We start from the raw sequence: 26,225 nt of genomic DNA on the forward strand, positions 1-26,225 counted from the left end.
GCTCAATGAAGAGCACTGAAAAGCTGGTCACCCCTTGTTATGGCCACTTGTTTCTTGGTAGAAAAAGGGCATCGTTTCTTATTACTCATCTTTAAATCATTCTTTGACCAAATTAACATTAATTGTCTATCTAAAAGGTTAAAACTTTTGGTAATATATTTTAGTCCACAATACGCTTCTTATAAACGCCAACGTTTCATATGCGGTGAGAATATTTTTACAATTTGCACATTTTGAAAACGTTACCATGGCCCATCCAGGAAAGGGAAAGATTTGAAAGGGGTCTCCCGGGCCCCGAAATTTCCCTCGTTGTTTCCAGCTCCGGTGTCACACCTCCAGTGGGTCCCCATCCCCAGAAAGTGAAAAGAGGGAATAGCGGGGCATCCTCTTTGAGACAGAATCTTTGATCTCCGGGGGATTTTTCTTCTTAATGAAAACTGTTATTTCAAATTAAAACATCTGGAGTCACCCACCTCACACCAGACCCAGCCAGGCACAGAAGGCCACCTCTGGAAGGCTGGCACTTCCAGGCAAACTCCGGAGGAGGGAAACGCGCGGAGTCCGAGAGAAGGAAACGCAGTGGCTACCAGGGACTTGCGGTGGGAAGAAGGGAGACTGACTGCTTCCCAGGGACAGGGTTTCTCTTGGATAAAAATGGGCGGGAACTAGATGAGGATGACGTTGGTGTGATCTTGTGAGTGTACTTCATGCCACTTCAGCGAACAATTTAAAAACATCCAAGAATTAAACTTTATTGAACTGACGAGATAAAATATAGGGAAAGGTCAAGTAAAGAAAAGCGAAAAACAAAACTTTAAGACCCACGCAATGGATAGGGGAAGGCAAGGATTCTCCGGGGCTGCAGCTCAGGAGCTGAGGGTAGTGGCTGGGATGCTGCAAGTGCTTGTTGAAGGTCTTGAGCCGGCTGTGGCTCGGAAGATGCCTGTGCGGCTCTGAGCTGGGGTGGGCGCGAGAGGGAGAGATGGTGTTCGATCTGCAGGGTCTTCTGGATCTTTCGGTGGAGCTGCAGCTGGAGAGGGAAGAAGAGCAAATGCCACCCACATGAGCGCCTGCCCAAGTCACTCCAAAGGAAGGAAGCCTCTGCCGCCACTGAAGGAGTCTCAGTCCAAGAAGCAAGCCCCCGAAAGGCTTCCCAGAGTGGAGTCCGCGGGAAGAGTGATCTGAGCCCGCCCCTTGCTCCCAGCCGAACCCCAGCCTCTGGAGACTCTGCTCTGGGGGGCGCAGCGCCATCCCCTGTGCACATGCCCACATCACACACCTGAGTCCTCCTCAGCCTCAGTCTCGGCATCAGTGTGCTCAGGGTGCTCCAGCTGGGAAAGAAGAACGCGGGCACGGTGCTCCAGCTCCGAGCCGGGCATATTAAGGCCAACGTAGGCCAAGAGCATTTCCAGGCTGGGAACATCTGGGGGCTGGATAAAATCCTCAGGGTACCGTTGGAGCCAGGTGCCCAGAATGAAGGAGATGGCCCTGAGGACGGACAGGTGGGCAGCAGAGTCAGAGAAGGGTCGTTTCCTTGCACACTGGCCTCCCGCGCATCTCTGTGCGGGCCTGGGCTCCTGGGCCTCCCGCTCCTGGCTGTCCAGGGGCCAGTCCTACTTGGCGTCCACCTCCAATCTGGCAGTCTTGGCAGAGGTGGGCCAGGTCACCATGGAGGGGCTAGGAAAAGGCCTTTGGAAGGGAGAGCCCTGTGCGATGGTGGCGTCACCACTCCTAGTCCTCAGGGAAGCCTGACACACTGCTTGGAGCATCTCTCTGCCCACTGCCCACTGGAACGTCAGCTCCGTGAGGGCAGGGAACGGTGCGGTCCCCTCTTTTCATTGCCCTCCCTGGCACACAGGAGCTGCTCCCAGAATATTTGACCAGGGAGGGAACAGCGGACATTGTCTCCCGCCCAGGCTTCCCAGGGCCCTCCTCTTGCCTCCAGCTTTCCCTCCTGGGCCTACGTGCTGCCCAGTTCACCAAGTGTCCCATGAGGGTCATGCTCCCCCGCCCCGAATCTCTACCAGGGAGGGGCTTATGTGGCCCCGGAGCACTCCCCGAGCCCCCTGAGCAGGAGCTGAGCACCCGCTGTTGAGGTTCTAGCAGATGAGTGAGCGGGACGCTGCAGGGAACTCCCCTCCAAGTGTGGACGCTGGGCGCCCTCCTAGGGATTCCAAAGCCCACTCACTTTTTCAGTTGGTCCAGGGGTCCGCCGTCCTCATCGCAGTGAGGAAGGACGCAACCGTATCTAGAAGACACAGGAGGACGTCACACGGACTGGACTGTGGATCAGGCCTGCCTGAGAAGCCTAGCGGCGCTGTCTGACTCCCGACGAGAATGGAGCCCTGGAGGGCACGGCTGCCGCCCGCTCTGTGCACGGGATTATGGTCGGTGCCTAGAAAACGTTCTGCACCTAGTGGGGACCTCTCTCTGTGTGTGATGAAGGAGGGAGCTCCAACCGGCCCCTCACTCCTGCTTGGGCGGGTCGGGGGCCTCGGCTCAGCCCAGGGATGGCTGCTCTGGCTTCACCCAGGTCAGGGACCTAGAAGGGCTCTCCCGTCTCCTTTTCCAATCGGAAGACGACAACTCAGTCCAATTCCCGGGGCCGGTGAGGGATGAGGCAGAGGCTTCGCCATAGGGAAGAGGAGTATCCTCAATGAGCACAACCACAGCCCCCGCTCCAGTCGACCCTCCCAGAGGGCTAGGCTTCTCGAAAAGCCTTTGCGTGCAGCACCTCCTTGAGTCCCTACAATATCCCCTGGAGGCTGATCCTCTGTTCACCCCGCCTTGCAGAGAGCAAACCGAGGCTCCGAGAGGCTCGGAAGCCTCACAGCTAGTAGGTGGCTGAATGCCCACGGTGCTGCGGAGGGGCACGGCACTCACCTTTGAAACAGAAGCTCCAGCACCTGTTGTGTGGTGGCAAAACCTCTGTACGTGCACAGGAAGCTGCGGACGTAGGCGGTGTCGCCATCCAGGAAGGCGGGCACCAGGTGCTCCACTCGATTCTGCCGCGTTGCAGCCTGCACGGTCCACACCAGGCGGCACGCTTGGCTCTTAGCTCGGGATGGATTTTCAGCCTGGGGTCGGACAGAGGGGGCACTTGCCATCAGAGGCCGCACCACTCCTGGGCCCCAGAAGTGTCGGGGCCTGGAGGTCAGACCGAATGCCCAAGCCCTCGGTGACTTGTGGCCAGAAGTGGGCATCATTGCCCAGGGCAGGGAAGAATTCTCGGGATTCCAAGTAGGATGTGAGGTGGAGAAGGATTCAAGCTCTTGGTCTCCTAGGTCTTTGTGCTGGCAGAGAAGTGACAGCCCCTCCCTGGATGAAGAGCATCATCCCTGGGGTGGCTGACCGACGGCCCATTCTAGAGAGGAGAGCACAGAGGCTTTTCGTGGGCTGGGAGGGATCAGGACAGGAGGACAGGCAGGGTGACCAGGGCGGTGCTGTGGAAATGGCAACAGAAGGTGCCGGTTCAGTGAAGGGCTGAATCACGGGGCTAACGGGTCTCCCTTCTGGAAAGTTGTGCAGCCTGCTGAGGCCCGACGCCCTGACCTCGAGAGGCCACGTGGACGTGTTCCCCTGGACAGCAAAGGCAGAGGAACAGAAAGAACACTGTGAGCCCCATGTCCTTTTGGGCAAAAGCGTGCCTATCCATCAGGAGGCTGCGTCCGACTGGGAGACGGTGGGGAAGGATTGTCAGGCCACGTGGACATATGAGCATGGGAGTTCAAACAGGAAAATCTCTACCAAACACGAAAGTGCTCTTGAATGCCCGTGAGCTGATGTGCTAGAAATGTCTCTTCTCGGCTACACCCCTGTGGACAGGGACGTCTCCTCTGGCCAAGACAGGGGCCGGGCCCGCAGGGGAAGGTTGGGGGAAGAGATGGGGATTCAGATTCCTTTGGGAGCAGGGCTCCAGGCAGGAGCCCCGGGCCTGTCTCGGGGCCTTCGAAGACCTGGGGTCCTCAGCGCTGTCTTGGGGGCCCTGGGGGTTGGGTCTCCCCGGCACCTGCACTCACCCTGAGCCGGCCCTGGCCTCGGTTGGCAGTGTGGGGCACCTTCCTGTCCTGCAGGGTGATGGAGTCGAGGGCGCCGTTGCTCAGCTGCTGGCCCGTCTCCTGAGCGACGCTCTGGAAAGACAGTGCCCGGCAGCCAGGCGGCAAGCCTCAGAGACCCGACTGGCTGTCTTTGCTGGCTCTCACACCTCTGTGACTCTCTCCACTCTGGACACACATAGCCCGCCCCACAGTCCACACAGACCTCCAGCGAGGAGGGGAACACATGGCAGCCTGAGGGCCTGGCATTAGGAGGCCCCTTAGGAGTCCCCTTTCAGTCCTGACAGCCCCGTCCTGGCTTGGGAACGTGACGGGAAAAGCAGCTTATCGACTGCCCACCAACCTTCTCCGGCCAAGGGCAGATGCTGCCCACATGTCCCTCTGGCCCCCACACTCACGAGGACGGGACGAGGGCTGCCCTGGGAGGGCTCGGGGAGCTGGTCTGGCCTAGATCGGGCTGATCTAGGCTTCCTCATGTTACCTGAGAGGACCTCCTGCCGAAGGTCCGGCGGTGGGGGGCATGGGAGCTGAGCCAGCGTCCACAACGTGTCCAAAGGTTCTCCCTCCGGGGTTTCCGGGAACCAGAGCCCTGGTCAGGCGGGAGAAAGCAGGAGAACATGTTTCTCTATCAAGCGTCTCCAGCCAAGTGAGCTGGCTTTGCGCACGTGGCTGCCTAGTTGCGGGGGTTCCAAGTTCTGTCGGGGCCTGTTGTCAAGGAAGTGACCTCATTTCCTGCAGTGCCCTTACCTGAGTGCCCCCCTCAGATACCACCCATGCAAACAGTCCTCTGGCCATGGCCTTGCTCACCCCCCTTCTCCATGCGACGTCGAATGCGTACCCAGGAACACCAACACACCCGTCTCCCAGGCTCCCTAGAGGGTCTGGGTGCAGCCGAGGTCCCAGCTTGGAGACTGACGCAGAAACAACTCCTCTTTCTTACCTGTTCTGCATCCTGCATAAGCCCTTGTGTCTCTCAGGGCCTGTCGGCCTCCTGTCTGCACACTGGGGAGGACTGGAGCGTGGACTTGCTAGAGATGTCCTCTGGCATGTGTCCTACCTTAGAGGACAACACCTCTCAAACTGGAGGCGTGTGTCACTGGCAGGCAATGCCTCCCACTTCGTGTTTCTTCCTCTTGCAACTTGCCCTGTGTCTACTTCTCTTAGGATCCCACCTTAGAGGCCATTTTTGCATCCAAGGTCAAGGTGTGTGTGCGTGTGTGTGTGTGTGTGTGTGTGTGTGTTTGTGTGTTTGTGTGCTCAGGTTGTGGAGGCCAAGAAGAAAACAGCTCCCACAATAGGGAGGGATTGGCAAGAGCTTCTCAAGATCTCATGGTTCCTAGTTTCAGAAGCCAACCCTCCGGGTGGGGTTCCAGTCTTGCCCTAGAAGGTCAGAACACACACTTACCCACTGGACTCACCCTGTCATGGGCCGTTCCCTACCCCTCTAGGGGCCTCAGTTTCCCAATTTCCCAGTGAGACATTCAATTCAGGACTGCATAGGCATGAGCTCAGCAGAGAGGTGGCCACCACTCCCTCCACCGTGGGTGTGAGGTGGGCAGAGCTACAGTCAAGGGTGCCCCTGACCCGGGCTCCTCCTCAAACAAGAACTGAGCAAATGCCCATCTACACTGCCGAATGCTCCCCCTCACCCCCACACCATCTCCAGATCTGTATGCACTTCCACCAACACAGCCTTCTCCAGAGCCCCCGGGGAATGCCTGTGTGCAGCCAGAGCCCCAGCCTTGAGGACGCAGAGCTGGCTTCCTCCCTGGCTCCACCTTCTTCGTCATCTGGGATTCTGGGCAAGGCATTGAAGTTCTGGGGTCTTCTCCTTCTCCCCTCACTGGCCACCCGGGATCAGGACTTCCTGGTCTAGACCTCCTGGTATAACCCCTCCTCTTGAGTGGGGACTCAGTTGAGCGATTCCACCGAGGACGGCAAAGCGATGCCAGTTCACTCCTGAGACTTGGATGTGGTCAGTGGCCAATTTCGTGTTTCCTCTGACCAGATGGCCTCTCCCTGTGTCATGGGACTGGGAAGAGGGGGCACCCTCGTCTTGTTCCTGATCTTGGAGGGAGAGCTGGTATCCTTTCAGCATTGTGCATGATGGTGGCTGTGGGCTGGTCACAGGTGGCTCTTAGTCTGTGGAGGTACGTTCTTTCTAGGCTCAATTTGTTGAGTGTTTATGATCAAAACATGCGTACTCTGGGAAATGCTGATTCTGCTTCAATGGAGAAGAGCATGTGACTTTGACCTTTTCCTCCTATGAATGTGGTGCCTGTCATTTACTGACCGAACCATCCTCCCATCCCAGCGATAAATTCCACTTGACCATGGTGGAGGACGTTTGTACTGTTAGTAGCGTTTGGCTGAGGGGGACTTCTCTCCTCCATGGGTCGCTGCCTGGTCCTCCGAGGGCCTCCCTTCCGTCCTGTCTACCTCCCCCCTTCGGACATCACGTCCAGTGTCTCGGGACTCTCTCCTTTCCCAAACAAGGCTCCAACTGCATCAACAAAGCGTAGATATTCGAAAAGGCAGCTGACACCTAAAGAGAGTGTCTAAATTGCCTCCAAGAAACTCTGCATCAGGGCATCACTTCTAAAGAGAAATCGAGACGCGTGGACCCAGACAGACACTACGGGACAATTATGAGAGTGAAGAAGGGTCCAATTGTTCACCCCTGGGTTGCCTCGGTGGGTGTGCCGTGTGGCCGCTGAGAACGCGCAAGGGGATAGGTGTGACTACTCATAGCCCACTGTGGGGCATCAGGTACCACGAAGGAACAGCCCCAGGCTCCTTCCCGCAGCAAACCCTCACACACCCACACACCCACACCGCCCTCACACACACACACACACACACACACACACACTCACACTGCCACCCCCCCCCCCGGCACCAGAGCTCAATGAAGAGCACTGAAAAGCTGGTCACCCCTTGTTATGGCCACTTGTTTCTTGGTAGAAAAAGGGCATCGTTTCTTATTACTCATCTTTAAATCATTCTTTGACCAAATTAACATTAATTGTCTATCTAAAACGTTAAAACTTTTGGTAATATATTTTAGTCCACAATACGCTTCTTATAAACGCCAACGTTTCATATGCGGTGAGAATATTTTTACAATTTGCACATTTTGAAAACGTTACCATGGCCCATCCAGGAAAGGGAAAGATTTGAAAGGGGTCTCCCGGGCCCCGAAATTTCCCTCGTTGTTTCCAGCTCCGGTGTCACACCTCCAGTGGGTCCCCATCCCCAGAAAGTGAAAAGAGGGAATAGCGGGGCATCCTCTTTGAGACAGAATCTTTGATCTCCGGGGGATTTTTCTTCTTAATGAAAACTGTTATTTCAAATTAAAACATCTGGAGTCACCCACCTCACACCAGACCCAGCCAGGCACAGAAGGCCACCTCTGGAAGGCTGGCACTTCCAGGCAAACTCCGGAGGAGGGAAACGCGCGGAGTCCGAGAGAAGGAAACGCAGTGGCTACCAGGGACTTGCGGTGGGAAGAAGGGAGACTGACTGCTTCCCAGGGACAGGGTTTCTCTTGGATAAAAATGGGCGGGAACTAGATGAGGATGACGTTGGTGTGATCTTGTGAGTGTACTTCATGCCACTTCAGCGAACAATTTAAAAACATCCAAGAATTAAACTTTATTGAACTGACGAGATAAAATATAGGGAAAGGTCAAGTAAAGAAAAGCGAAAAACAAAACTTTAAGACCCACGCAATGGATAGGGGAAGGCAAGGATTCTCCGGGGCTGCAGCTCAGGAGCTGAGGGTAGTGGCTGGGATGCTGCAAGTGCTTGTTGAAGGTCTTGAGCCGGCTGTGGCTCGGAAGATGCCTGTGCGGCTCTGAGCTGGGGTGGGCGCGAGAGGGAGAGATGGTGTTCGATCTGCAGGGTCTTCTGGATCTTTCGGTGGAGCTGCAGCTGGAGAGGGAAGAAGAGAAAATGCCACCCACATGAGCGCCTGCCCAAGTCACTCCAAAGGAAGGAAGCCTCTGCCGCCACTGAAGGAGTCTCAGTCCAAGAAGCAAGCCCCCGAAAGGCTTCCCAGAGTGGAGTCCGCGGGAAGAGTGATCTGAGCCCGCCCCTTGCTCCCAGCCGAACCCCAGCCTCTGGAGACTCTGCTCTGGGGGGCGCAGCGCCATCCCCTGTGCACATGCCCACATCACACACCTGAGTCCTCCTCAGCCTCAGTCTCGGCATCAGTGTGCTCAGGGTGCTCCAGCTGGGAAAGAAGAACGCGGGCACGGTGCTCCAGCTCCGAGCCGGGCATATTAAGGCCAACGTAGGCCAAGAGCATTTCCAGGCTGGGAACATCTGGGGGCTGGATAAAATCCTCAGGGTACCGTTGGAGCCAGGTGCCCAGAATGAAGGAGATGGCCCTGAGGACGGACAGGTGGGCAGCAGAGTCAGAGAAGGGTCGTTTCCTTGCACACTGGCCTCCCGCGCATCTCTGTGCGGGCCTGGGCTCCTGGGCCTCCCGCTCCTGGCTGTCCAGGGGCCAGTCCTACTTGGCGTCCACCTCCAATCTGGCAGTCTTGGCAGAGGTGGGCCAGGTCACCATGGAGGGGCTAGGAAAAGGCCTTTGGAAGGGAGAGCCCTGTGCGATGGTGGCGTCACCACTCCTAGTCCTCAGGGAAGCCTGACACACTGCTTGGAGCATCTCTCTGCCCACTGCCCACTGGAACGTCAGCTCCGTGAGGGCAGGGAACGGTGCGGTCCCCTCTTTTCATTGCCCTCCCTGGCACACAGGAGCTGCTCCCAGAATATTTGACCAGGGAGGGAACAGCGGACATTGTCTCCCGCCCAGGCTTCCCAGGGCCCTCCTCTTGCCTCCAGCTTTCCCTCCTGGGCCTACGTGCTGCCCAGTTCACCAAGTGTCCCATGAGGGTCATGCTCCCCCGCCCCGAATCTCTACCAGGGAGGGGCTTATGTGGCCCCGGAGCACTCCCCGAGCCCCCTGAGCAGGAGCTGAGCACCCGCTGTTGAGGTTCTAGCAGATGAGTGAGCGGGACGCTGCAGGGAACTCCCCTCCAAGTGTGGACGCTGGGCGCCCTCCTAGGGATTCCAAAGCCCACTCACTTTTTCAGTTGGTCCAGGGGTCCGCCGTCCTCATCGCAGTGAGGAAGGACGCAACCGTATCTAGAAGACACAGGAGGACGTCACACGGACTGGACTGTGGATCAGGCCTGCCTGAGAAGCCTAGCGGCGCTGTCTGACTCCCGACGAGAATGGAGCCCTGGAGGGCACGGCTGCCGCCCGCTCTGTGCACGGGATTATGGTCGGTGCCTAGAAAACGTTCTGCACCTAGTGGGGACCTCTCTCTGTGTGTGATGAAGGAGGGAGCTCCAACCGGCCCCTCACTCCTGCTTGGGCGGGTCGGGGGCCTCGGCTCAGCCCAGGGATGGCTGCTCTGGCTTCACCCAGGTCAGGGACCTAGAAGGGCTCTCCCGTCTCCTTTTCCAATCGGAAGACGACAACTCAGTCCAATTCCCGGGGCCGGTGAGGGATGAGGCAGAGGCTTCGCCATAGGGAAGAGGAGTATCCTCAATGAGCACAACCACAGCCCCCGCTCCAGTCGACCCTCCCAGAGGGCTAGGCTTCTCGAAAAGCCTTTGCGTGCAGCACCTCCTTGAGTCCCTACAATATCCCCTGGAGGCTGATCCTCTGTTCACCCCGCCTTGCAGAGAGCAAACCGAGGCTCCGAGAGGCTCGGAAGCCTCACAGCTAGTAGGTGGCTGAATGCCCACGGTGCTGCGGAGGGGCACGGCACTCACCTTTGAAACAGAAGCTCCAGCACCTGTTGTGTGGTGGCAAAACCTCTGTACGTGCACAGGAAGCTGCGGACGTAGGCGGTGTCGCCATCCAGGAAGGCGGGCACCAGGTGCTCCACTCGATTCTGCCGCGTTGCAGCCTGCACGGTCCACACCAGGCGGCACGCTTGGCTCTTAGCTCGGGATGGATTTTCAGCCTGGGGTCGGACAGAGGGGGCACTTGCCATCAGAGGCCGCACCACTCCTGGGCCCCAGAAGTGTCGGGGCCTGGAGGTCAGACCGAATGCCCAAGCCCTCGGTGACTTGTGGCCAGAAGTGGGCATCATTGCCCAGGGCAGGGAAGAATTCTCGGGATTCCAAGTAGGATGTGAGGTGGAGAAGGATTCAAGCTCTTGGTCTCCTAGGTCTTTGTGCTGGCAGAGAAGTGACAGCCCCTCCCTGGATGAAGAGCATCATCCCTGGGGTGGCTGACCGACGGCCCATTCTAGAGAGGAGAGCACAGAGGCTTTTCGTGGGCTGGGAGGGATCAGGACAGGAGGACAGGCAGGGTGACCAGGGCGGTGCTGTGGAAATGGCAACAGAAGGTGCCGGTTCAGTGAAGGGCTGAATCACGGGGCTAACGGGTCTCCCTTCTGGAAAGTTGTGCAGCCTGCTGAGGCCCGACGCCCTGACCTCGAGAGGCCACGTGGACGTGTTCCCCTGGACAGCAAAGGCAGAGGAACAGAAAGAACACTGTGAGCCCCATGTCCTTTTGGGCAAAAGCGTGCCTATCCATCAGGAGGCTGCGTCCGACTGGGAGACGGTGGGGAAGGATTGTCAGGCCACGTGGACATATGAGCATGGGAGTTCAAACAGGAAAATCTCTACCAAACACGAAAGTGCTCTTGAATGCCCGTGAGCTGATGTGCTAGAAATGTCTCTTCTCGGCTACACCCCTGTGGACAGGGACGTCTCCTCTGGCCAAGACAGGGGCCGGGCCCGCAGGGGAAGGTTGGGGGAAGAGATGGGGATTCAGATTCCTTTGGGAGCAGGGCTCCAGGCAGGAGCCCCGGGCCTGTCTCGGGGCCTTCGAAGACCTGGGGTCCTCAGCGCTGTCTTGGGGGCCCTGGGGGTTGGGTCTCCCCGGCACCTGCACTCACCCTGAGCCGGCCCTGGCCTCGGTTGGCAGTGTGGGGCACCTTCCTGTCCTGCAGGGTGATGGAGTCGAGGGCGCCGTTGCTCAGCTGCTGGCCCGTCTCCTGAGCGACGCTCTGGAAAGACAGTGCCCGGCAGCCAGGCGGCAAGCCTCAGAGACCCGACTGGCTGTCTTTGCTGGCTCTCACACCTCTGTGACTCTCTCTACTCTGGACACACATAGCCCGCCCCACAGTCCACACAGACCTCCAGCGAGGAGGGGAACACATGGCAGCCTGAGGGCCTGGCATTAGGAGGCCCCTTAGGAGTCCCCTTTCAGTCCTGACAGCCCCGTCCTGGCTTGGGAACGTGACGGGAAAAGCAGCTTATCGACTGCCCACCAACCTTCTCCGGCCAAGGGCAGATGCTGCCCACATGTCCCTCTGGCCCCCACACTCACGAGGACGGGACGAGGGCTGCCCTGGGAGGGCTCGGGGAGCTGGTCTGGCCTAGATCGGGCTGATCTAGGCTTCCTCATGTTACCTGAGAGGACCTCCTGCCGAAGGTCCGGCGGTGGGGGGCATGGGAGCTGAGCCAGCGTCCACAACGTGTCCAAAGGTTCTCCCTCCGGGGTTTCCGGGAACCAGAGCCCTGGTCAGGCGGGAGAAAGCAGGAGAACATGTTTCTCTATCAAGCGTCTCCAGCCAAGTGAGCTGGCTTTGCGCACGTGGCTGCCTAGTTGCGGGGGTTCCAAGTTCTGTCGGGGCCTGTTGTCAAGGAAGTGACCTCATTTCCTGCAGTGCCCTTACCTGAGTGCCCCCCTCAGATACCACCCATGCAAACAGTCCTCTGGCCATGGCCTTGCTCACCCCCCTTCTCCATGCGACGTCGAATGCGTACCCAGGAACACCAACACACCCGTCTCCCAGGCTCCCTAGAGGGTCTGGGTGCAGCCGAGGTCCCAGCTTGGAGACTGACGCAGAAACAACTCCTCTTTCTTACCTGTTCTGCATCCTGCATAAGCCCTTGTGTCTCTCAGGGCCTGTCGGCCTCCTGTCTGCACACTGGGGAGGACTGGAGCGTGGACTTGCTAGAGATGTCCTCTGGCATGTGTCCTACCTTAGAGGACAACACCTCTCAAACTGGAGGCGTGTGTCACTGGCAGGCAATGCCTCCCACTTCGTGTTTCTTCCTCTTGCAACTTGCCCTGTGTCTACTTCTCTTAGGATCCCACCTTAGAGGCCATTTTTGCATCCAAGGTCAAGGTGTGTGTGCGTGTGTGTGTGTGTGTGTGTGTGTGTGTTTGTGTGTTTGTGTGCTCAGGTTGTGGAGGCCAAGAAGAAAACAGCTCCCACAATAGGGAGGGATTGGCAAGAGCTTCTCAAGATCTCATGGTTCCTAGTTTCAGAAGCCAACCCTCCGGGTGGGGTTCCAGTCTTGCCCTAGAAGGTCAGAACACACACTTACCCACTGGACTCACCCTGTCATGGGCCGTTCCCTACCCCTCTAGGGGCCTCAGTTTCCCAATTTCCCAGTGAGACATTCAATTCAGGACTGCATAGGCATGAGCTCAGCAGAGAGGTGGCCACCACTCCCTCCACCGTGGGTGTGAGGTGGGCAGAGCTACAGTCAAGGGTGCCCCTGACCCGGGCTCCTCCTCAAACAAGAACTGAGCAAATGCCCATCTACACTGCCGAATGCTCCCCCTCACCCCCACACCATCTCCAGATCTGTATGCACTTCCACCAACACAGCCTTCTCCAGAGCCCCCGGGGAATGCCTGTGTGCAGCCAGAGCCCCAGCCTTGAGGACGCAGAGCTGGCTTCCTCCCTGGCTCCACCTTCTTCGTCATCTGGGATTCTGGGCAAGGCATTGAAGTTCTGGGGTCTTCTCCTTCTCCCCTCACTGGCCACCCGGGATCAGGACTTCCTGGTCTAGACCTCCTGGTATAACCCCTCCTCTTGAGTGGGGACTCAGTTGAGCGATTCCACCGAGGACGGCAAAGCGATGCCAGTTCACTCCTGAGACTTGGATGTGGTCAGTGGCCAATTTCGTGTTTCCTCTGACCAGATGGCCTCTCCCTGTGTCATGGGACTGGGAAGAGGGGGCACCCTCGTCTTGTTCCTGATCTTGGAGGGAGAGCTGGTATCCTTTCAGCATTGTGCATGATGGTGGCTGTGGGCTGGTCACAGGTGGCTCTTAGTCTGTGGAGGTACGTTCTTTCTAGGCTCAATTTGTTGAGTGTTTATGATCAAAACATGCGTACTCTGGGAAATGCTGATTCTGCTTCAATGGAGAAGAGCATGTGACTTTGACCTTTTCCTCCTATGAATGTGGTGCCTGTCATTTACTGACCGAACCATCCTCCCATCCCAGCGATAAATTCCACTTGACCATGGTGGAGGACGTTTGTACTGTTAGTAGCGTTTGGCTGAGGGGGACTGGGTGGGCCCTTCTCTCCTCCATGGGTCGCTGCCTGGTCCTCCGAGGGCCTCCCTTCCGTCCTGTCTACCTCCCCCCTTCGGACATCACGTCCAGTGTCTCGGGACTCTCTCCTTTCCCAAACAAGGCTCCAACTGCATCAACAAAGCGTAGATATTCGAAAAGGCAGCTGACACCTAAAGAGAGTGTCTAAATTGCCTCCAAGAAACTCTGCATCAGGGCATCACTTCTAAAGAGAAATCGAGATGCGTGGACCCAGACGGACACTACGGGACAATTATGAGAGTGAAGAAGGGTCCAATTGTTCACCCCTGGGTTGCCTCGGTGGGTGTGCCGTGTGGCCGCTGAGAACGCGCAAGGGGATAGGTGTGACTACTCATAGCCCACTGTGGGGCATCAGGTACCACGAAGGAACAGCCCCAGGCTCCTTCCCGCAGCAAACCCTCACACACCCACACACCCACACCGCCCTCACACACACACACACACACACACACACACACACACTCACACTCCCCCCCCCCGGCACCAGAGCTCAATGAAGAGCACTGAAAAGCTGGTCACCCCTTGTTATGGCCACTTGTTTCTTGGTAGAAAAAGGGCATCGTTTCTTATTACTCATCTTTAAATCATTCTTTGACCAAATTAACATTAATTGTCTATCTAAAAGGTTAAAACTTTTGGTAATATATTTTAGTCCACAATACGCTTCTTATAAACGCCAACGTTTCATATGCGGTGAGAATATTTTTACAATTTGCACATTTTGAAAACGTTACCATGGCCCATCCAGGAAAGGGAAAGATTTGAAAGGGGTCTCCCGGGCCCCGAAATTTCCCTCGTTGTTTCCAGCTCCGGTGTCACACCTCCAGTGGGTCCCCATCCCCAGAAAGTGAAAAGAGGGAATAGCGGGGCATCCTCTTTGAGACAGAATCTTTGATCTCCGGGGGATTTTTCTTCTTAATGAAAACTGTTATTTCAAATTAAAACATCTGGAGTCACCCACCTCACACCAGACCCAGCCAGGCACAGAAGGCCACCTCTGGAAGGCTGGCACTTCCAGGCAAACTCCGGAGGAGGGAAACGCGCGGAGTCCGAGAGAAGGAAACGCAGTGGCTACCAGGGACTTGCGGTGGGAAGAAGGGAGACTGACTGCTTCCCAGGGACAGGGTTTCTCTTGGATAAAAATGGGCGGGAACTAGATGAGGATGACGTTGGTGTGATCTTGTGAGTGTACTTCATGCCACTTCAGCGAACAATTTAAAAACATCCAAGAATTAAACTTTATTGAACTGACGAGATAAAATATAGGGAAAGGTCAAGTAAAGAAAAGCGAAAAACAAAACTTTAAGACCCACGCAATGGATAGGGGAAGGCAAGGATTCTCCGGGGCTGCAGCTCAGGAGCTGAGGGTAGTGGCTGGGATGCTGCAAGTGCTTGTTGAAGGTCTTGAGCCGGCTGTGGCTCGGAAGATGCCTGTGCGGCTCTGAGCTGGGGTGGGCGCGAGAGGGAGAGATGGTGTTCGATCTGCAGGGTCTTCTGGATCTTTCGGTGGAGCTGCAGCTGGAGAGGGAAGAAGAGAAAATGCCACCCACATGAGCGCCTGCCCAAGTCACTCCAAAGGAAGGAAGCCTCTGCCGCCACTGAAGGAGTCTCAGTCCAAGAAGCAAGCCCCCGAAAGGCTTCCCAGAGTGGAGTCCGCGGGAAGAGTGATCTGAGCCCGCCCCTTGCTCCCAGCCGAACCCCAGCCTCTGGAGACTCTGCTCTGGGGGGCGCAGCGCCATCCCCTGTGCACATGCCCACATCACACACCTGAGTCCTCCTCAGCCTCAGTCTCGGCATCAGTGTGCTCAGGGTGCTCCAGCTGGGAAAGAAGAACGCGGGCACGGTGCTCCAGCTCCGAGCCGGGCATATTAAGGCCAACGTAGGCCAAGAGCATTTCCAGGCTGGGAACATCTGGGGGCTGGATAAAATCCTCAGGGTACCGTTGGAGCCAGGTGCCCAGAATGAAGGAGATGGCCCTGAGGACGGACAGGTGGGCAGCAGAGTCAGAGAAGGGTCGTTTCCTTGCACACTGGCCTCCCGCGCATCTCTGTGCGGGCCTGGGCTCCTGGGCCTCCCGCTCCTGGCTGTCCAGGGGCCAGTCCTACTTGGCGTCCACCTCCAATCTGGCAGTCTTGGCAGAGGTGGGCCAGGTCACCATGGAGGGGCTAGGAAAAGGCCTTTGGAAGGGAGAGCCCTGTGCGATGGTGGCGTCACCACTCCTAGTCCTCAGGGAAGCCTGACACACTGCTTGGAGCATCTCTCTGCCCACTGCCCACTGGAACGTCAGCTCCGTGAGGGCAGGGAACGGTGCGGTCCCCTCTTTTCATTGCCCTCCCTGGCACACAGGAGCTGCTCCCAGAATATTTGACCAGGGAGGGAACAGCGGACATTGTCTCCCGCCCAGGCTTCCCAGGGCCCTCCTCTTGCCTCCAGCTTTCCCTCCTGGGCCTACGTGCTGCCCAGTTCACCAAGTGTCCCATGAGGGTCATGCTCCCCCGCCCCGAATCTCTACCAGGGAGGGGCTTATGTGGCCCCGGAGCACTCCCCGAGCCCCCTGAGCAGGAGCTGAGCACCCGCTGTTGAGGTTCTAGCAGATGAGTGAGCGGGACGCTGCAGGGAACTCCCCTCCAAGTGTGGACGCTGGGCGCCCTCCTAGGGATTCCAAAGCCCACTCACTTTTTCAGTTGGTCCAGGGGTCCGCCGTCCTCATCGCAGTGAGGAAGGACGCAACCGTATCTAGAAGACACAGGAGGACGTCACACGGACTGGACTGTGGATCAGGCCTGCCTGAGAAGCCTAGCGGCGCTGTCTGACTCCCGACGAGAATGGAGCCCTGGAGGGCACGGCTGCCGCCCGCTCTGTGCACGGGATTATGGTCGGTGCCTAGAAAACGTTCTGCACCTAGTGGGGACCTCTCTCTGTGTGTGATGAAGGAGGGAGCTCCAACCGGCCCCTCACTCCTGCTTGGGCGGGTCGGGGGCCTCGGCTCAGCCCAGGGATGGCTGCTCTGGCTTCACCCAGGTCAGGGACCTAGAAGGGCTCTCCCGTCTCCTTTTCCAATCGGAAGACGACAACTCAGTCCAATTCCCGGGGCCGGTGAGGGATGAGGCAGAGGCTTCGCCATAGGGAAGAGGAGTATCCTCAATGAGCACAACCACAGCCCCCGCTCCAGTCGACCCTCCCAGAGGGCTAGGCTTCTCGAAAAGCCTTTGCGTGCAGCACCTCCTTGAGTCCCTACAATATCCCCTGGAGGCTGATCCTCTGTTCACCCCGCCTTGCAGAGAGCAAACCGAGGCTCCGAGAGGCTCGGAAGCCTCACAGCTAGTAGGTGGCTGAATGCCCACGGTGCTGCGGAGGGGCACGGCACTCACCTTTGAAACAGAAGCTCCAGCACCTGTTGTGTGGTGGCAAAACCTCTGTACGTGCACAGGAAGCTGCGGACGTAGGCGGTGTCGCCATCCAGGAAGGCGGGCACCAGGTGCTCCACTCGATTCTGCCGCGTTGCAGCCTGCACGGTCCACACCAGGCGGCACGCTTGGCTCTTAGCTCGGGATGGATTTTCAGCCTGGGGTCGGACAGAGGGGGCACTTGCCATCAGAGGCCGCACCACTCCTGGGCCCCAGAAGTGTCGGGGCCTGGAGGTCAGACCGAATGCCCAAGCCCTCGGTGACTTGTGGCCAGAAGTGGGCATCATTGCCCAGGGCAGGGAAGAATTCTCGGGATTCCAAGTAGGATGTGAGGTGGAGAAGGATTCAAGCTCTTGGTCTCCTAGGTCTTTGTGCTGGCAGAGAAGTGACAGCCCCTCCCTGGATGAAGAGCATCATCCCTGGGGTGGCTGACCGACGGCCCATTCTAGAGAGGAGAGCACAGAGGCTTTTCGTGGGCTGGGAGGGATCAGGACAGGAGGACAGGCAGGGTGACCAGGGCGGTGCTGTGGAAATGGCAACAGAAGGTGCCGGTTCAGTGAAGGGCTGAATCACGGGGCTAACGGGTCTCCCTTCTGGAAAGTTGTGCAGCCTGCTGAGGCCCGACGCCCTGACCTCGAGAGGCCACGTGGACGTGTTCCCCTGGACAGCAAAGGCAGAGGAACAGAAAGAACACTGTGAGCCCCATGTCCTTTTGGGCAAAAGCGTGCCTATCCATCAGGAGGCTGCGTCCGACTGGGAGACGGTGGGGAAGGATTGTCAGGCCACGTGGACATATGAGCATGGGAGTTCAAACAGGAAAATCTCTACCAAACACGAAAGTGCTCTTGAATGCCCGTGAGCTGATGTGCTAGAAATGTCTCTTCTCGGCTACACCCCTGTGGACAGGGACGTCTCCTCTGGCCAAGACAGGGGCCGGGCCCGCAGGGGAAGGTTGGGGGAAGAGATGGGGATTCAGATTCCTTTGGGAGCAGGGCTCCAGGCAGGAGCCCCGGGCCTGTCTCGGGGCCTTCGAAGACCTGGGGTCCTCAGCGCTGTCTTGGGGGCCCTGGGGGTTGGGTCTCCCCGGCACCTGCACTCACCCTGAGCCGGCCCTGGCCTCGGTTGGCAGTGTGGGGCACCTTCCTGTCCTGCAGGGTGATGGAGTCGAGGGCGCCGTTGCTCAGCTGCTGGCCCGTCTCCTGAGCGACGCTCTGGAAAGACAGTGCCCGGCAGCCAGGCGGCAAGCCTCAGAGACCCGACTGGCTGTCTTTGCTGGCTCTCACACCTCTGTGACTCTCTCCACTCTGGACACACATAGCCCGCCCCACAGTCCACACAGACCTCCAGCGAGGAGGGCAACACATGGCAGCCTGAGGGCCTGGCATTAGGAGGCCCCTTAGGAGTCCCCTTTCAGTCCTGACAGCCCCGTCCTGGCTTGGGAACGTGACGGGAAAAGCAGCTTATCGACTGCCCACCAACCTTCTCCGGCCAAGGGCAGATGCTGCCCACATGTCCCTCTGGCCCCCACACTCACGAGGACGGGACGAGGGCTGCCCTGGGAGGGCTCGGGGAGCTGGTCTGGCCTAGATCGGGCTGATCTAGGCTTCCTCATGTTACCTGAGAGGACCTCCTGCCGAAGGTCCGGCGGTGGGGGGCATGGGAGCTGAGCCAGCGTCCACAACGTGTCCAAAGGTTCTCCCTCCGGGGTTTCCGGGAACCAGAGCCCTGGTCAGGCGGGAGAAAGCAGGAGAACATGTTTCTCTATCAAGCGTCTCCAGCCAAGTGAGCTGGCTTTGCGCACGTGGCTGCCTAGTTGCGGGGGTTCCAAGTTCTGTCGGGGCCTGTTGTCAAGGAAGTGACCTCATTTCCTGCAGTGCCCTTACCTGAGTGCCCCCCTCAGATACCACCCATGCAAACAGTCCTCTGGCCATGGCCTTGCTCACCCCCCTTCTCCATGCGACGTCGAATGCGTACCCAGGAACACCAACACACCCGTCTCCCAGGCTCCCTAGAGGGTCTGGGTGCAGCCGAGGTCCCAGCTTGGAGACTGACGCAGAAACAACTCCTCTTTCTTACCTGTTCTGCATCCTGCATAAGCCCTTGTGTCTCTCAGGGCCTGTCGGCCTCCTGTCTGCACACTGGGGAGGACTGGAGCGTGGACTTGCTAGAGATGTCCTCTGGCATGTGTCCTACCTTAGAGGACAACACCTCTCAAACTGGAGGCGTGTGTCACTGGCAGGCAATGCCTCCCACTTCGTGTTTCTTCCTCTTGCAACTTGCCCTGTGTCTACTTCTCTTAGGATCCCACCTTAGAGGCCATTTTTGCATCCAAGGTCAAGGTGTGTGTGCGTGTGTGTGTGTGTGTGTGTGTGTGTGTTTGTGTGTTTGTGTGCTCAGGTTGTGGAGGCCAAGAAGAAAACAGCTCCCACAATAGGGAGGGATTGGCAAGAGCTTCTCAAGATCTCATGGTTCCTAGTTTCAGAAGCCAACCCTCCGGGTGGGGTTCCAGTCTTGCCCTAGAAGGTCAGAACACACACTTACCCACTGGACTCACCCTGTCATGGGCCGTTCCCTACCCCTCTAGGGGCCTCAGTTTCCCAATTTCCCAGTGAGACATTCAATTCAGGACTGCATAGGCATGAGCTCAGCAGAGAGGTGGCCACCACTCCCTCCACCGTGGGTGTGAGGTGGGCAGAGCTACAGTCAAGGGTGCCCCTGACCCGGGCTCCTCCTCAAACAAGAACTGAGCAAATGCCCATCTACACTGCCGAATGCTCCCCCTCACCCCCACACCATCTCCAGATCTGTATGCACTTCCACCAACACAGCCTTCTCCAGAGCCCCCGGGGAATGCCTGTGTGCAGCCAGAGCCCCAGCCTTGAGGACGCAGAGCTGGCTTCCTCCCTGGCTCCACCTTCTTCGTCATCTGGGATTCTGGGCAAGGCATTGAAGTTCTGGGGTCTTCTCCTTCTCCCCTCACTGGCCACCCGGGATCAGGACTTCCTGGTCTAGACCTCCTGGTATAACCCCTCCTCTTGAGTGGGGACTCAGTTGAGCGATTCCACCGAGGACGGCAAAGCGATGCCAGTTCACTCCTGAGACTTGGATGTGGTCAGTGGCCAATTTCGTGTTTCCTCTGACCAGATGGCCTCTCCCTGTGTCATGGGACTGGGAAGAGGGGGCACCCTCGTCTTGTTCCTGATCTTGGAGGGAGAGCTGGTATCCTTTCAGCATTGTGCATGATGGTGGCTGTGGGCTGGTCACAGGTGGCTCTTAGTCTGTGGAGGTACGTTCTTTCTAGGCTCAATTTGTTGAGTGTTTATGATCAAAACATGCGTACTCTGGGAAATGCTGATTCTGCTTCAATGGAGAAGAGCATGTGACTTTGACCTTTTCCTCCTATGAATGTGGTGCCTGTCATTTACTGACCGAACCATCCTCCCATCCCAGCGATAAATTCCACTTGACCATGGTGGAGGACGTTTGTACTGTTAGTAGCGTTTGGCTGAGGGGGACTGGGTGGGCCCTTCTCTCCTCCATGGGTCGCTGCCTGGTCCTCCGAGGGCCTCCCTTCCGTCCTGTCTACCTCCCCCCTTCGGACATCACGTCCAGTGTCTCGGGACTCTCTCCTTTCCCAAACAAGGCTCCAACTGCATCAACAAAGCGTAGATATTCGAAAAGGCAGCTGACACCTAAAGAGAGTGTCTAAATTGCCTCCAAGAAACTCTGCATCAGGGCATCACTTCTAAAGAGAAATCGAGATGCGTGGACCCAGACGGACACTACGGGACAATTATGAGAGTGAAGAAGGGTCCAATTGTTCACCCCTGGGTTGCCTCGGTGGGTGTGCCGTGTGGCCGCTGAGAACGCGCAAGGGGATAGGTGTGACTACTCATAGCCCACTGTGGGGCATCAGGTACCACGAAGGAACAGCCCCAGGCTCCTTCCCGCAGCAAACCCTCACACACCCACACACCCACACCGCCCTCACACACACACACACACACACACACACACACACACTCACACTCCCCCCCCCCGGCACCAGAGCTCAATGAAGAGCACTGAAAAGCTGGTCACCCCTTGTTATGGCCACTTGTTTCTTGGTAGAAAAAGGGCATCGTTTCTTATTACTCATCTTTAAATCATTCTTTGACCAAATTAACATTAATTGTCTATCTAAAAGGTTAAAACTTTTGGTAATATATTTTAGTCCACAATACGCTTCTTATAAACGCCAACGTTTCATATGCGGTGAGAATATTTTTACAATTTGCACATTTTGAAAACGTTACCATGGCCCATCCAGGAAAGGGAAAGATTTGAAAGGGGTCTCCCGGGCCCCGAAATTTCCCTCGTTGTTTCCAGCTCCGGTGTCACACCTCCAGTGGGTCCCCATCCCCAGAAAGTGAAAAGAGGGAATAGCGGGGCATCCTCTTTGAGACAGAATCTTTGATCTCCGGGGGATTTTTCTTCTTAATGAAAACTGTTATTTCAAATTAAAACATCTGGAGTCACCCACCTCACACCAGACCCAGCCAGGCACAGAAGGCCACCTCTGGAAGGCTGGCACTTCCAGGCAAACTCCGGAGGAGGGAAACGCGCGGAGTCCGAGAGAAGGAAACGCAGTGGCTACCAGGGACTTGCGGTGGGAAGAAGGGAGACTGACTGCTTCCCAGGGACAGGGTTTCTCTTGGATAAAAATGGGCGGGAACTAGATGAGGATGACGTTGGTGTGATCTTGTGAGTGTACTTCATGCCACTTCAGCGAACAATTTAAAAACATCCAAGAATTAAACTTTATTGAACTGACGAGATAAAATATAGGGAAAGGTCAAGTAAAGAAAAGCGAAAAACAAAACTTTAAGACCCACGCAATGGATAGGGGAAGGCAAGGATTCTCCGGGGCTGCAGCTCAGGAGCTGAGGGTAGTGGCTGGGATGCTGCAAGTGCTTGTTGAAGGTCTTGAGCCGGCTGTGGCTCGGAAGATGCCTGTGCGGCTCTGAGCTGGGGTGGGCGCGAGAGGGAGAGATGGTGTTCGATCTGCAGGGTCTTCTGGATCTTTCGGTGGAGCTGCAGCTGGAGAGGGAAGAAGAGAAAATGCCACCCACATGAGCGCCTGCCCAAGTCACTCCAAAGGAAGGAAGCCTCTGCCGCCACTGAAGGAGTCTCAGTCCAAGAAGCAAGCCCCCGAAAGGCTTCCCAGAGTGGAGTCCGCGGGAAGAGTGATCTGAGCCCGCCCCTTGCTCCCAGCCGAACCCCAGCCTCTGGAGACTCTGCTCTGGGGGGCGCAGCGCCATCCCCTGTGCACATGCCCACATCACACACCTGAGTCCTCCTCAGCCTCAGTCTCGGCATCAGTGTGCTCAGGGTGCTCCAGCTGGGAAAGAAGAACGCGGGCACGGTGCTCCAGCTCCGAGCCGGGCATATTAAGGCCAACGTAGGCCAAGAGCATTTCCAGGCTGGGAACATCTGGGGGCTGGATAAAATCCTCAGGGTACCGTTGGAGCCAGGTGCCCAGAATGAAGGAGATGGCCCTGAGGACGGACAGGTGGGCAGCAGAGTCAGAGAAGGGTCGTTTCCTTGCACACTGGCCTCCCGCGCATCTCTGTGCGGGCCTGGGCTCCTGGGCCTCCCGCTCCTGGCTGTCCAGGGGCCAGTCCTACTTGGCGTCCACCTCCAATCTGGCAGTCTTGGCAGAGGTGGGCCAGGTCACCATGGAGGGGCTAGGAAAAGGCCTTTGGAAGGGAGAGCCCTGTGCGATGGTGGCGTCACCACTCCTAGTCCTCAGGGAAGCCTGACACACTGCTTGGAGCATCTCTCTGCCCACTGCCCACTGGAACGTCAGCTCCGTGAGGGCAGGGAACGGTGCGGTCCCCTCTTTTCATTGCCCTCCCTGGCACACAGGAGCTGCTCCCAGAATATTTGACCAGGGAGGGAACAGCGGACATTGTCTCCCGCCCAGGCTTCCCAGGGCCCTCCTCTTGCCTCCAGCTTTCCCTCCTGGGCCTACGTGCTGCCCAGTTCACCAAGTGTCCCATGAGGGTCATGCTCCCCCGCCCCGAATCTCTACCAGGGAGGGGCTTATGTGGCCCCGGAGCACTCCCCGAGCCCCCTGAGCAGGAGCTGAGCACCCGCTGTTGAGGTTCTAGCAGATGAGTGAGCGGGACGCTGCAGGGAACTCCCCTCCAAGTGTGGACGCTGGGCGCCCTCCTAGGGATTCCAAAGCCCACTCACTTTTTCAGTTGGTCCAGGGGTCCGCCGTCCTCATCGCAGTGAGGAAGGACGCAACCGTATCTAGAAGACACAGGAGGACGTCACACGGACTGGACTGTGGATCAGGCCTGCCTGAGAAGCCTAGCGGCGCTGTCTGACTCCCGACGAGAATGGAGCCCTGGAGGGCACGGCTGCCGCCCGCTCTGTGCACGGGATTATGGTCGGTGCCTAGAAAACGTTCTGCACCTAGTGGGGACCTCTCTCTGTGTGTGATGAAGGAGGGAGCTCCAACCGGCCCCTCACTCCTGCTTGGGCGGGTCGGGGGCCTCGGCTCAGCCCAGGGATGGCTGCTCTGGCTTCACCCAGGTCAGGGACCTAGAAGGGCTCTCCCGTCTCCTTTTCCAATCGGAAGACGACAACTCAGTCCAATTCCCGGGGCCGGTGAGGGATGAGGCAGAGGCTTCGCCATAGGGAAGAGGAGTATCCTCAATGAGCACAACCACAGCCCCCGCTCCAGTCGACCCTCCCAGAGGGCTAGGCTTCTCGAAAAGCCTTTGCGTGCAGCACCTCCTTGAGTCCCTACAATATCCCCTGGAGGCTGATCCTCTGTTCACCCCGCCTTGCAGAGAGCAAACCGAGGCTCCGAGAGGCTCGGAAGCCTCACAGCTAGTAGGTGGCTGAATGCCCACGGTGCTGCGGAGGGGCACGGCACTCACCTTTGAAACAGAAGCTCCAGCACCTGTTGTGTGGTGGCAAAACCTCTGTACGTGCACAGGAAGCTGCGGACGTAGGCGGTGTCGCCATCCAGGAAGGCGGGCACCAGGTGCTCCACTCGATTCTGCCGCGTTGCAGCCTGCACGGTCCACACCAGGCGGCACGCTTGGCTCTTAGCTCGGGATGGATTTTCAGCCTGGGGTCGGACAGAGGGGGCACTTGCCATCAGAGGCCGCACCACTCCTGGGCCCCAGAAGTGTCGGGGCCTGGAGGTCAGACCGAATGCCCAAGCCCTCGGTGACTTGTGGCCAGAAGTGGGCATCATTGCCCAGGGCAGGGAAGAATTCTCGGGATTCCAAGTAGGATGTGAGGTGGAGAAGGATTCAAGCTCTTGGTCTCCTAGGTCTTTGTGCTGGCAGAGAAGTGACAGCCCCTCCCTGGATGAAGAGCATCATCCCTGGGGTGGCTGACCGACGGCCCATTCTAGAGAGGAGAGCACAGAGGCTTTTCGTGGGCTGGGAGGGATCAGGACAGGAGGACAGGCAGGGTGACCAGGGCGGTGCTGTGGAAATGGCAACAGAAGGTGCCGGTTCAGTGAAGGGCTGAATCACGGGGCTAACGGGTCTCCCTTCTGGAAAGTTGTGCAGCCTGCTGAGGCCCGACGCCCTGACCTCGAGAGGCCACGTGGACGTGTTCCCCTGGACAGCAAAGGCAGAGGAACAGAAAGAACACTGTGAGCCCCATGTCCTTTTGGGCAAAAGCGTGCCTATCCATCAGGAGGCTGCGTCCGACTGGGAGACGGTGGGGAAGGATTGTCAGGCCACGTGGACATATGAGCATGGGAGTTCAAACAGGAAAATCTCTACCAAACACGAAAGTGCTCTTGAATGCCCGTGAGCTGATGTGCTAGAAATGTCTCTTCTCGGCTACACCCCTGTGGACAGGGACGTCTCCTCTGGCCAAGACAGGGGCCGGGCCCGCAGGGGAAGGTTGGGGGAAGAGATGGGGATTCAGATTCCTTTGGGAGCAGGGCTCCAGGCAGGAGCCCCGGGCCTGTCTCGGGGCCTTCGAAGACCTGGGGTCCTCAGCGCTGTCTTGGGGGCCCTGGGGGTTGGGTCTCCCCGGCACCTGCACTCACCCTGAGCCGGCCCTGGCCTCGGTTGGCAGTGTGGGGCACCTTCCTGTCCTGCAGGGTGATGGAGTCGAGGGCGCCGTTGCTCAGCTGCTGGCCCGTCTCCTGAGCGACGCTCTGGAAAGACAGTGCCCGGCAGCCAGGCGGCAAGCCTCAGAGACCCGACTGGCTGTCTTTGCTGGCTCTCACACCTCTGTGACTCTCTCCACTCTGGACACACATAGCCCGCCCCACAGTCCACACAGACCTCCAGCGAGGAGGGCAACACATGGCAGCCTGAGGGCCTGGCATTAGGAGGCCCCTTAGGAGTCCCCTTTCAGTCCTGACAGCCCCGTCCTGGCTTGGGAACGTGACGGGAAAAGCAGCTTATCGACTGCCCACCAACCTTCTCCGGCCAAGGGCAGATGCTGCCCACATGTCCCTCTGGCCCCCACACTCACGAGGACGGGACGAGGGCTGCCCTGGGAGGGCTCGGGGAGCTGGTCTGGCCTAGATCGGGCTGATCTAGGCTTCCTCATGTTACCTGAGAGGACCTCCTGCCGAAGGTCCGGCGGTGGGGGGCATGGGAGCTGAGCCAGCGTCCACAACGTGTCCAAAGGTTCTCCCTCCGGGGTTTCCGGGAACCAGAGCCCTGGTCAGGCGGGAGAAAGCAGGAGAACATGTTTCTCTATCAAGCGTCTCCAGCCAAGTGAGCTGGCTTTGCGCACGTGGCTGCCTAGTTGCGGGGGTTCCAAGTTCTGTCGGGGCCTGTTGTCAAGGAAGTGACCTCATTTCCTGCAGTGCCCTTACCTGAGTGCCCCCCTCAGATACCACCCATGCAAACAGTCCTCTGGCCATGGCCTTGCTCACCCCCCTTCTCCATGCGACGTCGAATGCGTACCCAGGAACACCAACACACCCGTCTCCCAGGCTCCCTAGAGGGTCTGGGTGCAGCCGAGGTCCCAGCTTGGAGACTGACGCAGAAACAACTCCTCTTTCTTACCTGTTCTGCATCCTGCATAAGCCCTTGTGTCTCTCAGGGCCTGTCGGCCTCCTGTCTGCACACTGGGGAGGACTGGAGCGTGGACTTGCTAGAGATGTCCTCTGGCATGTGTCCTACCTTAGAGGACAACACCTCTCAAACTGGAGGCGTGTGTCACTGGCAGGCAATGCCTCCCACTTCGTGTTTCTTCCTCTTGCAACTTGCCCTGTGTCTACTTCTCTTAGGATCCCACCTTAGAGGCCATTTTTGCATCCAAGGTCAAGGTGTGTGTGCGTATGTGTGTGTGTGTGTGTGTGTGTGTTTGTGTGTTTGTGTGCTCAGGTTGTGGAGGCCAAG

The 26,225-nt window shown here is 57.8% G+C and overlaps 4 protein-coding genes across 4 annotated transcripts; all 4 read right to left on the reverse strand.

Annotated features, from left to right (window-relative positions):
- Positions 1–726: 726 nt before the first annotated feature.
- LOC106782364 (ral guanine nucleotide dissociation stimulator) lies at positions 727–5,013 on the reverse strand. Its single transcript, XM_070246287.1, has 6 exons — positions 4,996–5,013; positions 4,020–4,130; positions 2,884–3,077; positions 2,189–2,248; positions 1,280–1,488; positions 727–1,030 (listed from the first exon to the last, which is right to left on the reverse strand). Exons 1-6 carry the CDS (start codon positions 5,011–5,013, stop codon positions 867–869), a joined length of 756 nt encoding a protein of 251 aa, XP_070102388.1. The 3' UTR covers positions 727–866.
- A 2,671-nt stretch (positions 5,014–7,684) lies between these two features.
- Positions 7,685–11,971, reverse strand: LOC138919805 (ral guanine nucleotide dissociation stimulator-like). Its single transcript, XM_070246288.1, has 6 exons — positions 11,954–11,971; positions 10,978–11,088; positions 9,842–10,035; positions 9,147–9,206; positions 8,238–8,446; positions 7,685–7,988 (listed from the first exon to the last, which is right to left on the reverse strand). Exons 1-6 carry the CDS (start codon positions 11,969–11,971, stop codon positions 7,825–7,827), a joined length of 756 nt encoding a protein of 251 aa, XP_070102389.1. The 3' UTR covers positions 7,685–7,824.
- Positions 11,972–14,652: 2,681 nt separating this feature from the next.
- LOC138919806 (ral guanine nucleotide dissociation stimulator-like) lies at positions 14,653–18,939 on the reverse strand. Its single transcript, XM_070246289.1, has 6 exons — positions 18,922–18,939; positions 17,946–18,056; positions 16,810–17,003; positions 16,115–16,174; positions 15,206–15,414; positions 14,653–14,956 (listed from the first exon to the last, which is right to left on the reverse strand). The coding sequence occupies exons 1-6, from the start codon at positions 18,937–18,939 to the stop codon at positions 14,793–14,795; spliced, it is 756 nt and encodes a 251-aa protein (XP_070102390.1). The 3' UTR covers positions 14,653–14,792.
- A 2,681-nt stretch (positions 18,940–21,620) lies between these two features.
- Positions 21,621–25,907, reverse strand: LOC138919807 (ral guanine nucleotide dissociation stimulator-like). The gene is made up of 6 exons (XM_070246290.1): positions 25,890–25,907; positions 24,914–25,024; positions 23,778–23,971; positions 23,083–23,142; positions 22,174–22,382; positions 21,621–21,924 (listed from the first exon to the last, which is right to left on the reverse strand). Exons 1-6 carry the CDS (start codon positions 25,905–25,907, stop codon positions 21,761–21,763), a joined length of 756 nt encoding a protein of 251 aa, XP_070102391.1. The 3' UTR covers positions 21,621–21,760.
- Positions 25,908–26,225: the final 318 nt, after the last annotated feature.

This window comes from Equus caballus, chromosome 21, assembly GCF_041296265.1.
Source record: "Equus caballus isolate H_3958 breed thoroughbred chromosome 21, TB-T2T, whole genome shotgun sequence".
In the NCBI taxonomy this organism is placed as follows: Eukaryota; Metazoa; Chordata; class Mammalia; order Perissodactyla; family Equidae; genus Equus; species Equus caballus.